Source organism: Pelophylax lessonae, assembly GCF_965119305.1.
Source record: "Pelophylax lessonae genome assembly, chromosome: 4".
NCBI lineage: Eukaryota > Metazoa > Chordata > Amphibia > Anura > Ranidae > Pelophylax > Pelophylax lessonae.
The window spans coordinates 274,490,146-274,502,205 of NC_138771.1; the positions used below are offsets into that span (position 1 = coordinate 274,490,146).

General features: G+C 40.8%; 1 protein-coding gene across 2 annotated transcripts in view; it reads left to right on the top strand.

Annotated features, from left to right (window-relative positions):
* CEP83 (centrosomal protein 83) overlaps positions 1 to 12,060 on the top strand; it is a 65,045-nt gene that overhangs the window by 36,014 nt on the left and 16,971 nt on the right. For both annotated transcript variants that reach the window (XM_082254461.1, XM_082254462.1), the window contains exons 7-11: positions 884 to 998; positions 2,150 to 2,294; positions 2,413 to 2,562; positions 4,256 to 4,331; positions 6,475 to 6,632. In XM_082254461.1, coding sequence (XP_082110587.1) covers positions 884 to 998; positions 2,150 to 2,294; positions 2,413 to 2,562; positions 4,256 to 4,331; positions 6,475 to 6,632 — 644 coding nt within the window. The remainder of the gene's footprint in view (positions 1 to 883; positions 999 to 2,149; positions 2,295 to 2,412; positions 2,563 to 4,255; positions 4,332 to 6,474; positions 6,633 to 12,060) is intronic.

The window sequence follows — 12,060 nt, forward strand, 5'->3', positions numbered from 1 at the left end:
TTCCGGGTACTGGCGCCAGATTCATAAAATGACAGCATTCAAAACAGTCAAACTTGGAGTTTTGAATGCTTTTAAGTGCAGAGGAGGGGTTTGGGGTCTTTTAGACCCCCAGATCCCTCCACAAGAATACCTGTCAAAAAAATTTTTTTCAAATGTACGAAAATATCGGCCCGTATCGGCAGATACCGATATGCATTGACCAAAATATCGGTATCTGCAATGAAAAACCGATATTGGTTGATCACTACTCTAAATCCTGTTCCTCCTCTCCGCAGTGGTGTATCACCAGAACAGGCAGTGCAGAGTGCATGACTTGCGTGAATGACGTCACGCACGCAACTTTAAGCGGGCCCTCCTGGAGATTAGTGATTCCGGAAATGACCTGGCAAACATCTAAATTTCGGCATTGCCAGAGGTATTCTGGCAAGTTTTCCCCTTTTGTGTTTGAGGGTGATAGACCGTTTCTGCTTATAGTTTTTCTATGCTGCTGTGTTTTGAAACTGCAACTGCTGGCCTAGGAATTTCTTCTTTATCTAGTTGCATTAACACCCCTGGTTGTATAACCATGAATTTATTTGATGACCATAAATCTAGAAAATCATTTCCCAGCTTGTTCCAAGAGAGCTGAAAAGTCAGTCCCAATAAGCAAATGCTGTGGGTTAGCAAACTCAGTTGGGTTGTGATGTCTACCATGAGTGGAAAATTAGGAAACCAAAAGGATAGCATTTGTGCAACATGGTTGTACAACATATTTAAATATGGTGCTGGATTTGAATATAGTATTGGGCTAAAAGGGAAGTTATATTTTGCATATACCCAAACAGAAATGGTTTTCTGACATTGGATTTTAAGCATTAACACATACTCAATTTCTATTCTACAGATTGATAAACTAAAGCATTCCCACAACATTGAAATTACCAACATAAAATTAGAAGCTGCCAGAGCTAAGAATGAAACTGAGAAAGATAAAGACAGGATTCAAAGTCAGCTCGAAGGTAGTGTATCCTAACAAAATAGATAAATATTTAAAACATGACATGACTTGAAACATGTATATTGTGTTTTTTTTTTTTTTTTGTTTTTAAATGTGTTCATACCTACATACTTGGTGGCATTGTTTGTCACCTCATTTTGGGGTAAGATCTTAGATCTTGCATCCACAATGTTTGACACCCAAATTCTACCTGACCCAGTAACGGCTCTTCTGAATGCTAAACCGGATTGTCTTTTGCGCAAACAATTTAAACTTTTTATCCAACTCCTCACAGCTGAAAAGCAGATGATAGCCAAAGCATGGGAATCCCCTTCTTTAAATTTCCTTGAAACCAAGCACCGTATGAATTGTGCCATGCTATATGCTAAAATAACAGCTTTTGATAACGCAACCTTGAGCAAATTTGACTCCACCTGGAGACCATGGATTTCTAAAATTCTTCCTCCAGATTTTAATGAATCTGTGCTACTTTTTTGGTAATGCCCTTATCCACACCGGCTCATGTGTCATGTGGATTCCTGCCCTATTATCAAGATCTACTTTCTACCTTTCTTTCCTTGCTTTTCTTGACACTGCAGCCTCTTTTCTCTATTCTTATTCGGCTCTCCCCTCCTCCTTTCTACTTCTCTTTTCTCTTTCCTACACCCTTATTTATTATATGGTTTTCCTTAAATAGAATTATTTTTAGCTACAGTCATCTATTTTCCAAATACTCGGGTCCTATCTCATGGTGTCTTTAGAGGACACCCCATGTCTACATTTTTCTTATTATCTTATTGTTCCAAAAGGAACATAATTCTTCTTAATGCCCTATAATTCTCACGTTCTATTAGTTCATCTGTTGATGTTCTCCCTCCGGGCCACAGTTTGATCCCTTTTGGGGTGTCCTGTAGGAGATCATGACCTTGCTCCCTCTTTCCTTTTCCCGATTGAACTCCGCCTTTGCAATATACTTCTATACTTAAAACTTGGTAGATATGCTTTGTTCCTGTTTGGACCCTGTGCTATGCAATTTTTGCGTATTTGGGAAAGAACTTCCATATCCTTATCTATTTGTTATATGCTCTTAAACTAATAAAATATTTTGAACAAGAAGTTATTACTGTGTAACAAAATAAACTAACTTTGAGAATGGAAAATTCTATTCGGCAGAATTAGAAACAGAAAATGGGATTCTGAAAGCAACCCTAGAACGCCAAAAGGAACTCCTGTCTGAGAAAGAGCGTGAACTAATACGTAAAGTGCAAGCTGCCAAAGAAGCAGGCCTACAGGAAACTGCTACAATCCTGTCTGAAAGGTCAGCAATGGCATAACCGTTCTGTATTTACTGTACACGTACCTGATTGTTTATTCCATTTCGTGTGCGTGTCCTCTGCCTTTTAAATTTAGATATTGGCTGCTATATTTTCCCCTAGGCTGGAACTAGAAAACAGAGTAGCTGAACTGGAAAAGTATAAAGAGGATCAGGACCAACATAACCACACGGAAATAAGTCAACTCAAAGAAAAGGTTCATATTGCTCAGTTAGCAGAGGAATCTGCCAGAAAAGAACTTCAGAATTTAAGGTTCGATTTCATTTGTATTAATGCTTGAGTGTCTATTTGGTTTTTAAAGCAGGCTATATTTTAGAAATGTTGCTTAAAGTGGAGCTAAACTCAGTGGAGTCAATGGAGAGACCAATGGCTAAAAAAAAAGCCTTTTTTTTTGATATTCTGATGGTCAGGAAGATCACTCCTCTTCTCTCTGGATTACCATTACTGCTTGCTAGATAAGCCCCTTGCTAATTGTACACAGTTGATACAGATAAGCCATTGTCCAATAAATAGACTGGAGGTGTTCTAATACGCTGCATTTCTGAACCAGAAAATATGAATGTGCAGTAAAGCAAGAGTTGTAAAAAATCAAAATCACAAGCGGATTATAAGAAGTATAACTTTTTCATATTCCCTCCTTGCCCTATCTTCCTAGGCGTTCTAACTGCGATGTCGCACCTCCTCACCAAATGGAGGCCAAACACTGCAGCTAGCAGGGGGGGGGACTGCTTTGCTAGGGAGCGCCTGTCTCATAGCACTTGCTTGAGGCAAGTGCTGGCACAAGAAATGCAGAGGGAGATGAGGCTGACATGGACACCTGAGGACCAAGGGGGGTGGCCCTGTCTGACATTGCACTTAGCAAGTTTGGAGAAAGTACTACATTGCCCCATTAAGAATTGATTGGCCTGTGATAAAGTTATGCAAAGTGAAGCTGTAGTACTATAGCAGCCACCGTATAGTGTCACATCTTACTATTAAAATATCAAACTGCCTTACCTGTTCAGCTGGAGCCTCCCTTTCAAAAATAATAAAACCTCTAATTCCAGCAACTTTTTCAGGTCACTCAAGTATTTAGGTCAGAGACTGGCAGTTTCCGAAGGAGCTAAGCATTTGCAGTTTTGTTTTTCTCAGTGTAGAAAGAATTTCAGTAATCACATGGGATCTTTGGGAGGCTGTAGCTTTATATTGGAGAGGTGGCCATGCATTGTAACAATGTGATGTGGACCCAGACTGTGCCCACTACCAATATGCAAGTTTACTACTTATGGTATGCAATGCCATTTTGGATTACTGCAACTGTCTAGGTTTTATAGAAATAAATAATTTGTCTGGTAAATATTATAAAAATACATATAGAAGAAAGGTTGCCCAGACACTTCCCTAAACCAGCAAGTGATGCTTATTTTCGTAACGTTTGTTACAGTATATGGACAGTGCAAGGAGATACCAGGTGATCATTGGAATGTTCATTATCACACAGACTTTCTATGTGACTAATTCAGGACCTTTCCTGTTTACAACCTGACCTGGGAGCAGTCCCTCTACTGCAGGGGTCTTCAAACTATGGCCCTCCAGTTGTTCAGGAACTACAATTCCCATCATGCCTAGTCATGTTTGTGAATGTCAAGAGTTTTACAAAGTCTCATGGGACGTGTAGTTCCGCAACAGCTGGAGGGCCGTAGTTTGAAGATCCCTGCTCTACTGCATGGGCTTCAGTGGATAACATTGCCTGAGTGGGGAAAAAAGTAATTGTAGGTGCAGCACCAGCATTTGAGATTAAGGCGTAAGGAGGGCAAATCCCTTGTCTCCCTTCTCTTTATTTTTTTTTGCTATTTTGAGAAATTTGCAGACTCTTCAATATTTACATATCTATTTGATTGCCCAATAAATATTTGGTGGTATTCAAGTATGTTATTGTTAAATTATTTTGTTTGTTCCTTTTTAGATCTAAACTCCAGCAACAGATGTCCTATGCAGAACAGATAAAGAAAGAAGTCCATGATGCAGCAGAGCTCAAACGAGTAAGGATGCTGATGCATGTACAATAATAATGTTTTGCATGCAGATTACAGGAAGCTGTATTTGTTTAGGTGTTTTTTTGTTTTCATTAGGTAAATATTATAATTATAGTGTATTAAGAAGCAGAAGTTATTGTACAATATGTTTTTTATCCTGACTATACCTGATGTGTAGTGTCTGCTCAGTCCTAGTGTAGCAGCTGAAAGCCAGTGGATTTTCCAGCTAGTACTTTTTTCCCTTTAAAGCCACAAAACCAATATCGCTCCTGCTGAGTTCTTCTTGTGTAAGCCCGTTCACTGTACAATCAGGTGCTGGTCTGATCCATGATCTTTGCACTCCACATATGTAGAAAGTATATTTTATGACTAAGCGCTTCCTGCTTGAAAATGTGTTAACATCTACTGCTGTCATCCTACACTTGGGAATCTGTGCTTGTATAGTGTAAGGATTTTATCAAATAAAGTTTACGTTTTCCGTTCTATTGGAGAGCGGTCAACCTATACTTTCTACATTTGTCTCCCTTTATCCTCTGTGGTTGTTTATGCCATTCATTTGGGCTCCAATTTTTGGATTTCCAGCTAGTCTGGCCACTTTTAAATTGGCACTGTGGATAAATCAAAAATTACATCTATGTTGTCACTAGCATTTACACAGCAGTTTGTGTTTTTCTAAGACCCTCCTGTTATGCCAATGTATTACCTGTTAAGCCATTCATTTTATTATTTCATTAATTATTTATATAATTTATTCATTTCATTCATTATTTCCCTACTTCCTGTAACAATGCTGTTTGTTGTGCAGTGAAATTTCCCTACTTCCTGTAACAATGCTGTTTGTTGTGCAGTGAAATTTCCCTACTTCCTGTAACAATGCTGTTTGTTGTGCAGTGAAATTTCCCTACTTCCTGTAACAATGCTGTTTGTTGTGCAGTGAAATTTCCCTACTTCCTGTAACAATGCTGTTTGTTGTGCAGTGAAATTACTTAGCAACATTGTTACCGTGTGGACAGGGTGTTCTCAGATGGACAAACAAATGGAAACCACCACAACCTATACCTAGCCTTTGCAGCAAGGAGCACATGTAAGGGCGACGCATGTCAAAAAACAAACAAAAATTCCCAGTTCACTTAATAGCCAGCCTACAACAAACGAAATTGATCCTGTCTAACAGTTCACGTTAAAAATAGGGTTTTAGTTTGGACACCTTTGCATATATGCATAAGCTGCTTCGGCCACATCATGGCATCCCAGTGTACTGCAGTTGTAACTCTCTAATTTTGAGAATCTCCCGAGTTTGAGCACAAATATAATAATGGATAGATTAAGGGCAGGTATGCCTGGAGGAAGCCCACCCCTCCTTAAAGGTAAAGGAATGCACTGGACACCCAGCAAAAGATCAATGGCAGCTGAAGGTATCCAGGTGTTCCCACACCAATTTCAGACGGACGTGCAGTTTTTAAAAGGACTTTATTTAAATGACATCCAAATTCTAATTTAGTCTAAGACTATGTTTACTTCGCAAACTTGTGTTCTTTCCTGACACGCAGAGAAATGCACTTTAGCAGATAGGCAGGGAAGCCATTAATTCTTAACAGCATTTCCATGCATCAGCACCTCTGATGTGCATATTTAACCAGTGTAGTGCAATTTCACATAAGGGTCAGGGACTTCTTTCTGCCCACATAATGGGCTGCCCTACACACAGCGCACACCCCGCACACATGTGAACCGAAGCTAACACTTTTTAAGCAGTTACTGCAACATTTTTCTATTGGATACAAGGTTTAAATCTTATGAATAAAAACGAGTGCAAGTAAGCACCATTGTCTGTTAAATGGTTTGTCCTGAACCTTCAAACTGAAACTTTTTTGACAGCTTGGCCTTTTAGGACTGGTAGGACCAACCGGAAATAAAACACACTGCCCACAGGCTACAGGTTGGACTTCAGGGCCTTAGCAGACCGGTCACCTATTTGAATTATTGAATGATTATTTCAAATTTTACCCCAGCAGTAATTTATAATCACGCTATTTATGCATATTGGGGTATCCTACAGTAGTCTTCATTTATAGCTCAGAAGCATTATGACTGCTGTATCTGATCATTTTCTGTTTTTTTTTTTTTCTTTTTCTTTTTTTTTTAACAGGAAATGAAGGACTTACAAATTCAGATAGCATCTTTATCAGAGTCTGAAAATAATTTGCTGCGTGCTAATGAGAAACTGAGGGAAAAGGTAGAACATCTCCAACAGGAAAATCGCAGTGCTAGAAGCCAAGCAGAAAAGGCCCAGCATGATGCAGAAAAGTGAGACTAACTTTTGTTATGGTTGATTTTATTATTTATATTTGAATAAAAAAAAGTCTGTCTATAGTTCTAAGTGATAACAGTAAGTCTTTATGCTATAATTTAAGTCCAAACTTTGAACTACATTTTCTTAGAAAACAAGCGAAAAACACAGCAAAATGCACAGTAAAATGTGCAACCCGCAATATGCAAAAATGTCCCACAAGCTATTTTGCCACCTTTAGGACAGCCCACTGAAATCAACTGACTGCCCTATGCATGTCATGGGAAAAGCACGCCAAAAGACGTGCGCTCCCACTATGCTAAGTGTGAATGGGGCCTGAAAGTGAAATTGGTGTGTTGGAGTAATGGCTGAGTGAGGACGCTCTGCAGGTGAGCAGGTGAGCTCCGATCCGTCTCCTCTCCAGCAGCTGAGTAGCCCAGCGCAGCCCAGCCCAGCGATACAACGCTACAACATTACGGAGTGATCAAGTGGGGATACAAGGCACTACAATACTGCGGTACCAAGATACAAACCCCCGGGGTTTAGTGTGCTTTAGTGTGCCCCAGTTCTGGACTATAACAGAGTGGACTATGAGAACGAGCAAACCAAAAAAGAGGAAGAGGTACCGCAAGGATTACACGTTCAGTGGCAGCAGTAGCAGCGGCAAAGGAAATCAGTCGGTTTTTCCAGCAAGCTAATTCACTGCCTTTGAAGTCTATAACCCCATCTGCGGAGCCGGTGGAGATACACTCCGCTATGGATGCATCATTGACAACCACTACGGATGCATCATTGACAACCACTACGGATGCATCATTGACAACCACCCCTGATCTTTCCTCGGGGGGTATGCTAGCGATGACCGGAACTGAAGTGCTTGAGGGTGCTCAGGAGGGATTCAGCACGAGTTCTAAATCCCCTTCCCAGAGACGAACTCTCTTATCAGCAGACCCTGAGATTCGTGCACTGCTGCTGGCACTCCCGACAAGGGCGGATATAGAGTCAATGATGGGGCGGATGGAAGAGAACCATCGGAGAGAACTTCAGGAGATTACCAAAGAAGTTCGCTCAATTTCAAGTAGAGTGTCCGCAGGGGAGACTGCTACTGCAGTTCTGGAGGAGCGAGTGAAGGCATTGGAGTCAGCCCAGAAAGCAAATGCAAATACATCTATAGATTTACAATTGCATCTAGAGAGTGTGGAGGATCGTAGTAGGCGCAATAATTTGCGGATACGCGGACTGCCAGAAGCTACTGAGGCGGAGGATTTAATAGGAACCGCGACCGCTATCTTTAACCAAATCGCAGGCGCTGATATCCCTGAACTAGTGCGGATTGACCGAATTCACAGAGCGTTAGGTCCACGATCATCTGACCCTAATAGACCACGAGATGTAATATGTAGGATCCATCATTACCCGCATAGAGAAAGTATAGCCCGGAAAGCATGGGAATTAGGTGATATCAGCTTTAATGGAGCTACTGTGAAGATACTCCCTGATTTATCGTGGGCTACATTGCAGAGGAGAGGAATGCTCAAACCACTACTGGAAAGGGCCCGAGCACAGGACGCCTCATATCGCTGGGGATATCCGTTTTCTGTAACTTTTCAGAGAGGACGCCGATCATGTACTGTGAGAACTCGAGAGGACCTACCGGCGGTTTTTTCCTTACTAGAAGTTTCCGCATTTGAGGTGTCCGATTGGTTAATTTTCCTCCCTCGCTTTTCAGGAGGAAATGCCATCACAAAGAAAAGTAGAGCCCGGAGGGACCCCAAAGAGGATGGCAATGAAACAGGGTGATGAATATGTACGGTATCGCTGGTGTGGGTTTTTTCTTTTTTTAACCCTTTGGGGTTAATTTGTCTTTTTTTTTTTTTTTTTCTTTCCCCTTGGTGGTTCTTCCTTGCCCTGGGACGTTTCTTTTCTTTTTTTTTTTTTTTGGGCTGTTTCCGATCCCCTTCATGAGGTGGTCAACTGATTTTTTTTGAAAAGAAGAGGAGGAGAAGAGAAAAGGGAGGGGGAAAAGGAAGAGGAAGGAGATGATATAAGAAAGGGGACCCCTTTTGTTCCTTCTTTTTTTTTTTTTTCTCCCAGTCCCCAAATGTACCCCACCACCCCTTTTTTTTTTTTTTCTCCCCTCCCCTCTCTCTCCCTCTCGCTGTGCTTTCCCCATAGAAACTCTGTATGGACTTTGAGTGGACTCTATGGTGGTTATGTATGGTATTTAGGGTGGTAGGAATATAGAATGAAGAAGTATAGCAGGCACAAATGATAAAAGAAATATAGGACTAACAGGTACTAATAGGCACTAATGGGGTTGAAAGAAATAAAATGAAGAGCCTGTAAGAAGAATGTATGTGTATGTATATGTATATGTGTGCATGTGTGTATATATATATATGTATATATATATATATATATATATGTATATATATATATATATATATATATATATGTATATATATAGTTATTTATTTAATTTTTTTTGGATCTGTATTTTTGTATTTTGGGGGGGGGGGGGGGAGGAAAAGAGGATAAGAAATTTTTTTTTTTTTTCTCTCCCCCGTGATATATATATGGACCGGGACTGTTTATAATGCTTGCCTAGTTCCTGGCTAACTCAAGTTGGGAAAGACTTAGAGGACCTAGTGGGGAAGTAAGGGGTTATTGAACTCCATAATCTCCCGGTGTTGTGTGTTTTTTTTTTTTTTCTCTCTCTTATCTATACTGGGCTATGAGGGAATAGACTAGCGTTTAAATAGCAACAATTAAGTAATGGTTACGCTTCTATATAAGTAAATATTACTGGGGGAATGAATAGAGACACATAGGAGCAGCGGGGGGGGATATGGCCTAACTTTAGGAATCTTTGCGTGTTATTGGTTCAGGAGACACTATATTACAGGTGTCAAAGAAGCCTATGTTAGTGTGGATAGGGGGAGTTGGAGATTTTGCCTCCCTAACTTCACTTAACATATAGAGAATATACAGGGTGTAATGATGTACAAGGGTAATGAAACACAGCACGGTTAATTATAGGATAAAGTAGGTCTTTGTTAACGGGGGAGAGGAGGAAAAAAAAAAAGAAAAGAAAAGGGGAAAAAGGGGAGAAAGGGGTAAAAAGGGAAGGGAGGGAAGATGAGAAAAAAGAGAAAAAAATGTATTATTTTTTTATTTTAGTACCCAGTATTAGGGGGTGATTACTTGATGGGCCAAGGGGGGCAAAGGGGGAATGACTGTTTGAACAGCCTTTTGACCATCAGGAAGGAGGGGGAATATTTGGGAGTTCACCCCCTATCCTTGTTGTACTATCCTAATATGCTTGATATTGGAAATGGGAAGGGGGAGAATGGATAGGGGAAGGAAGACTGCGCATAGGGGATTATATATTATAGCTGGGGAGGGATGGGGGGGAGTCACCTCTGACGGCCATTTTTTTTTTTTTCTCCATACCCCCACATAGGACAGTGCGCATAGGGGTTGGGGACGTTTGGTCGCAGCGCACAGTGCACGTTAGTGCTTTCACTGTAGGGGGGGGGATTGGTGTTTTTTTTTTTTTTTTTGAGGGAAGGGATAGAAATTTTTTTTTTTTTTTTTTGTTGTTCTCTCTCCCTCTTTCTCACTTTGAGGGACCACCATGGAGGAGATCAGGTTGCTATCATTGAACACTAAGGGACTTAATCAACCAGAGAAAAGACGCATGTTATGGGATGACTTGAGACGTATGAAAGTGCATATAGCCCTGATCCAAGAGACTCACTTCAGAACTAATAAATTTCCAATGTTACAGTCCAGATACTTTCCCTATGTGTACCATTCTACTAATGAGGACTCTAAGTCTAGAGGAGCGTCAATTCTTATTTCGGACAGGTTACCATGGAAGTACCGAGACTCTATGTTAGACCCCAGAAGCCGTTTTGCTTTTGTAAAAGGTCTGATAGGGGAAGTTCTGATTACAGTGGCGTCCCTTTATGCACCAAACTATCAGCAAGAAATGTATCTATCCCAAACATTGGATAAATTGGCAGATTTTGCTGAGGGACAATTGATAGTGGGAGGAGACTTAAATATCTCATTGGTCCCCTCGATGGATGTCTCCTCTGGGTCATCCACGACTGCTTCTAGGGTGCATAAGGAAGTATCACGCGCTATTAATCGAGTACAACTAATAGATGTGTGGCGGCTTTTTCACCCTTCGGAACGGGACTTTACTTTTTTCTCACTGCCACACCAGGTTTATTCTAGACTGGATTATTTCCTGATTCCACATGCACAACTTCATTCAGTGATTGACTCGTCAATAGGCAATATTATGTGGTCAGATCACGCTCCAGTGATTCTTATTTACTCCCTGGGGAGGATGTCATCAAACTCCTCAAAGGTGTGGAAACTAAACGAAAATATATTACAGAGTCCAGAGGCGTTAGCAGAAGTAACAGAGGCACTTAGGGAGTACTTCAGATTTAATGATACGGAGGATTGTAATGTTGGTCTACTATGGGAAGCACACAAACCCGTCATACGTGGCATATTGATCAAACATGGGGCTCGCATTAAACGAGAGAGAGAGTCTACTCTCCAGTCGCTGTTAACACGGCTACAAAAGGTGGAAGCGTGTCATAAACACGCTCAAACACCTACCAATACACAGGAGTTGGTTATTATCCGTCGACAGATTACGGACATACTCCATGATAGAGCAAAAAAAATGATCCAAAGAGGAAGGAAAATAGGATATGAGCTGGGAGATAAATGTGGGAAGACACTAGCAAATGCAGTACGTGACCTCAGGGCTTCATCATATATCACTCAGGTTAAGAATAAGCAGGGTAAGAAATTGATGATGCCAACTCAGATGACGGAGGTCTTTCGAGAGTTCTTTAACGATTTATACAATCTATCAGCTTCTTCTCCTGATCTGGTCCAGATGAGGGAATATATTTTGTCCTCAGGGTTGCCACAGCTGCCCTTAGAGGCGGTGAAAAAACTTGAGGCACCCATAACACAATCTGAAATTTTCCAGACCATTAAATTAATGAAACCAGGCAAAGCGCCTGGACCGGATGGTCTTACTCAGTTTTATTATACTTCTTTTTTTCCAGAATTAGGCACATATTTAGAAAAGCTTTTTAATACCGCTAGAGAAGGACCGGCCTTTTTTAGGGAGACTTTGAAAGCACATATTACCTTGATCCATAAGGAGGATAAGGATCCAGCAGATTGTAGTAGTTATAGACCGATTTCCCTCTTAAATTTTGATTTAAAAATATTTACAAAGCTATTGGCAGTACGACTGTCCCAATACATACAGCCACTGATACATCTAGATCAAGTCGGCTTCATACCTAATAGAGAGGCAAGGGACAATACAATCAAGGTGCTCAATCTAATCCATGTTGTATCTAAGGCCGGCAAGCCGGGAATTTTTTTAAGTACGGATGCCGA